The 4,992-nt window shown below is 36.2% G+C and overlaps 1 protein-coding gene across 1 annotated transcript; it reads right to left on the bottom strand.

The window, feature by feature from the left end:
- Positions 1–3,704: 3,704 nt before the first annotated feature.
- On the bottom strand, positions 3,705–4,652 carry LOC104856132 (olfactory receptor 502). Its single transcript, XM_010615363.1, has one exon. It carries the CDS (start codon positions 4,650–4,652, stop codon positions 3,705–3,707), a length of 948 nt encoding a protein of 315 aa, XP_010613665.1.
- Between the last annotated feature and the right edge of the window lie 340 nt (positions 4,653–4,992).

Genomic DNA, 4,992 nt, shown 5'->3' with positions numbered 1-4,992 from the left:
TTTCAAGTAATATATTAAACAAAAATCATGATAGCCAGCAGTCTTCTGTCATTCCTGATTTTACAGGAAATACTTTCAGTTTTTCCCCATTAAGAAAGGTGTTGACACTATTTTGACTGAATTGCACTATATCTATATATGATTTTTCATGAAAAAGGATGAAGGTATTTTAATAGCTCTTCATTGCACCCAATCACAGACAGTGTATAAGCATTAAAGGAAGTAAAACTATTAAAAAATATTTTATCTTTTGCTTTCCCTGTGTGTGCCTGTGTTATATATCCTCTGAAAGTAAGAATTCAAAGCCAGCAGACTCAGTAGTGAAAAAGAGCAAAATTTTCATCCAACCACCATTATTTATTACGTTTATATGATTCATTCATATTGAATAGATGTTGAAACTTACTGTGTTCCTGAACTATAAAAATTAGATAGTAGGAAAACATGAAGTTATTTGGCTATCTATATGAAGCTTCCAGAATTGTGCAGAAATAGACCCTAGATATGTAACTACCAAAGCACTATATATTTTGTAGAAAATACTGTTTTACAAGAGGATTATGGTGTCCATAGCTTTGTCTTCAGCTTCAGAAGGCTTCTATAAGCAGTTACACAACATATAGGTTGGAGCCTATAACATAAGTGAGGTTGCCTGGGGGAAGAGAAAAGTGTATTGAAGGTATAGGTGGCCATATAGGAAAGACTCTTGAGGCAACAAAGATTTTGGATATGGTTAATTATTTAAAAGAAAATCAAATTATTTAAAATGTGTTTATTTGTAGAAAACATACATATTCATGTATTTTTTATATCTTAATGCATATTCACATTATCTATCTATCTACTTATCGATCTATTCATCACCTATCCAAAATAAATTGGGTGATTTTTAAGTATCTCTCTTACACAATAATTGTGGGAGATAAGTCCAAAATCTACAGGGCATATGAACAGATTGAAAATACTGTCAAGAGTTGATGCTGCAGTCTGGAGTCTGAAACCAGTCTAGAAACAGAAATCATTCCTCTTCAAGGGACCTAAATCTTTTAAGTCCTTCAGTTGATTGGTTAAGGCCAATCTACATTATGGAAGATAATCTGTTTCATTCAGTGTTCATTAATTTAAATGTTGATTGGATGCCTTCAAAGCAGCATCTAGAGAGAGGCTGGATCAAACACTTGAGTGTTAATGTCCAGTCAGATTGACACATAAAATTAAGCAACACGGGGGATGCTATTGTGAGCTAAATGTAAGTAAGAACAGCTTGATGTAGAAGTGCTACAAATGAAGATGGGAGAAGTAGCATATAAATATTAGATTCAGAAAGCATGAGACTTTGTGATTAAAAGTAAGAGTTTAGGTAGAAAAGAGAAAGGAACTATTCTTAGGTTTTTGAATCAATGTAATGAATGACGGTGCCACTTTCTGTAGAGAAATAACTTGAACAGTGAAGAGAGATAGGGAAGAGAAAATATGACCTAGGTGTCATCAAATAAAGACAACTTAAGAGAGTCAGGGATGAGGCAGTCTAACTTCTCCAAGCTTGCTTAGCATGATGTCAGTCTGATCACAAGGCAGTCAGTCCAGGAATTTGCCCAATTCATTCCCTGAGTAGTTCCAGAACCCTGCTCATTCTTAGAAAGGAATTCACCACTTTAGATGTAACAGAGGAAATTGGAAGTCAGGTAGAGGTTACTCATCCTACTCTTTCTGGAGGCCTTAAACTAGAATCAGAGGTCAAGAGAACAGACCACAATTTTATGGGTCTGCAAACCCATACCAACAGATGACTCAAGAAAAATAGCTCCTGTGCTCAGCTACCACATCTTTGACAAGGACCTAACCATCCTCATTTGAGGAAAGATAACCTCTTTAATAAATTGTGTTGAAAAAACTGGATTTCAATCTGATAAAGATTAAAGCTAGACCCTTCTCTTTCACTTTGCACCAAACTAAAATCCAAGGAAATTCAAGATCTAAATATTAAAAAAGAAACACTAAACTTGATGGAAGATGAGTTAGCCAGAAGATATTGAAGATATTGGCATACAAAAAGACTTTTTGAAAAAAATCCTCAGTAGCATGGGAACTAGCATAAGAATTAACAACTGAGATCTCATCTTACTAAAAAGATTCTGCACTGCAAAAAAAAAACACCAACAGAGCTAAGAGACAACCTAAAGTGTAGGAAAAAAATTTTACAAGCTGCTCCTCAGACAAAGGACTATTATCTAGAGTATACAAAGAACTCAAAATATTCAGCCCCCCCAAATATAAAGACCCTATTCAAAAATGGGCATCTGAAATGAACAGAAATTTCTCAGACATAAGAATTAAAAGCAGCAAATAAATATATGAAAAATGTTCCAATCACTGGTCATTTGAGAGATGGAGATGAAAACAACACTGAGATTCCAACTCACCCCACAAAGAATGGCTGCTATCAGAGACCAACCGATAACAAATTTGGAGGGAGTGGGAGAAAGGAACCCTTCTCCATTGTTGGTGGGAGTGAAGACTGGTGCAGCCATTGTGGAAATCAGTATGGAGATACCTCAAAGAACTAAGACCAGAAGTTCCCTTGGACCCAGCCATCCCTCTGCTGGGTATCTTTCCAAAGAATTAAAAGAATCATACCACAGTGATATAGGTGCATCCATGTTTATAGCAGCACTGTTTGTAATAGCTAAAATTTGGCAACAGCAGAATTGTCCATCAGTTGGAGACTGGATAAAAAAGATGTGGTTTTTCTATAAAATGGAGTACTACTCAGCCATAAAGAATGAGAAACTGAGTCATTCACAGGAAAATGGATGTATAGAGAGGCCACACTCTTAAGTGAAATAAATAAGATATACATGTGTAAATACCAAATGCTTTCTCTGGTGTGAAAGACTAAAGGTGTAAATAAGATGCAAATTGTATAACTGATAATGTGAAATATGAAGAAAAGAGCTAATGATGTAGGGGAAGTGGAAAGGGTAGGGGAAAGGAAATAAGGGCCAAGAAAATATATGTGGAAAGAAACAAATGGAAATAAAGTCTGTAAATAGAGGAAGGGGTACGGAGTGAAGGGAGGGAAGCGATATGGGGAAAAATGAGAACCAACATATGTCATGTATAGGTACAGTTTCAGAATGACAAATGTAACTATACTGTATACTTAAAAATACAAATACACTCTATAAAAAATAAAGAAAAATATCCCCATTAATTTCACTGCCTGTTCTACTTTATCATTTACTCTCAGAATATACTGAATGCCTGTAATTATCATGCACATTTTAAGACAAGCTGCTATTGAAAATAGACATTATCATGAAGATTTTGAAGTATACTAACCTCAACTCACAATAGATAACTAGTTTGAAAAACTCTGAATAAAACTTACATTTCAGATAAATGGATCAGGGTTTACCTCAGTAGTGCCTCCACCAGCCTTGGAAGCTCGAAGTCCTCAGTTCAATTTTTTTTTCAGATTAGTTATGTGACACAATTTTTTGTTAATTATAAATTATTAAATTTATGCTGAGGATTTGATGAACTGTTTTTTTCTGAAAATAAGCGTCCTACAATTACTAAAATAATACACACTGGCTAATGATAGTAAACAAATATATTTGAACCAAAGACACTGAGTTTTCTTTTTATTGTTGTATCTATTGAATATTATTACTATACATAGTCCTACAAAATAACAGATGTCATGATGAAAGTATTTTCCTGCCAAGCTGTCTCTTCAAAGCCTCTTTAATCTCCTTGTTCCTCAGACTGTAGATGAGGGGGTTCAGCATGGGGATGACCACCGTGTAGAACACAGACACCACTTTGTTCTGATCTGTGGAGTAGCTGGACTTGGGCATCACATAAATGAAGGTAATGGTCCCATAGAACAGAGTGACTGCAGTGAGGTGGGAGGTGCAGGTGGAGAAGGCTTTGTGGCGCCCCTCAGTGGAGTGCATCTTCAGGATGGTGATCAGGATATAGATGTAGGAAACTGCTATGACAAACGCTGTGACCACAATGAAAGAACCAGCTAAAAAGGAGGGAAAAACTGCAGGGAGACTAACATCAGAGCAGGAGAGCTCAACTAAGGGAGCAAAATCACAGAAAAAGTGATTTACTGCACTTGGTCCACAGAAGAGTAAAGAATAGAAGCAAAGAGTGATAGAAGAAGCATTCAGAAAACCACTTGTGTAAGTCACTACCAGTAACCAGGCACAGACTTGTGTGGACATTTTGGTTGAGTAAAGCAGTGGGTTGCAGATGGCCACAAAGCGATCGTAAGCCATGGCAGCCAGAAGGAAGCCCTCAGCTGTCCCAAAGAACACAGCTGAGCCGAGCTGGATGCCACATCCAATGTAGGAGATGGTGTTTGTCTCCACCAGGAAGTTCACAAGCATATTGGGTGTGACAGATGATGAATAGCCTATGTCAGCAAAGGCCAAATGGCTCAAGAAAAAGTACATGGGATGGCGGAGCTGAGAGGAGAGTCTGATAAGAATGATTGTGCTGAGATTACCAGATAAGGTCACCATGTAGATGCACAGGATGATTATGAAGAGGATGCCACGAAGTATAGGATCATCTGTCAAGCCCAATAAAATGAACTCTGTCACTGCAGTGTAGTTCCCGTCTATCAGTGGATCCATGAGACAATGTAGCTGCTGCCAAAAAAAACCTGTGATGTAAACATTACGTGAAAGAATTTGTAAGTATGATGGCTTCATATTCATGCACAATATACATGGAGGTTATTATAAAGAAATATTTTCTTTCATGCAAAATTTGACTAAGAACTTTTTATGTATGTATGTGTAATTAATAATTCTGTATCTTAAAATTGCTTTTAGATGAAACACTTGAAACTTGCTTAAAATGATGTCTTTTTTCTTGAGATTGAAAATTGATGGTTTTCATACTAGTGTACATCCACAAACCTTTTTTAGTCATTATTTTTTTGAGATAGATTCTTGCTAAGGTTTTAAATTT

The sequence above is a fragment of the Fukomys damarensis genome, unplaced genomic scaffold, assembly GCF_012274545.1.
Source record: "Fukomys damarensis isolate Sample0158 unplaced genomic scaffold, DMR_v1.0_HiC HiC_scaffold_16, whole genome shotgun sequence".
Lineage (NCBI taxonomy): Eukaryota > Metazoa > Chordata > Mammalia > Rodentia > Bathyergidae > Fukomys > Fukomys damarensis.
Note: the sequence above shows the minus strand (reverse complement) of the source record. Positions and strands in the feature narration are given on the sequence as shown.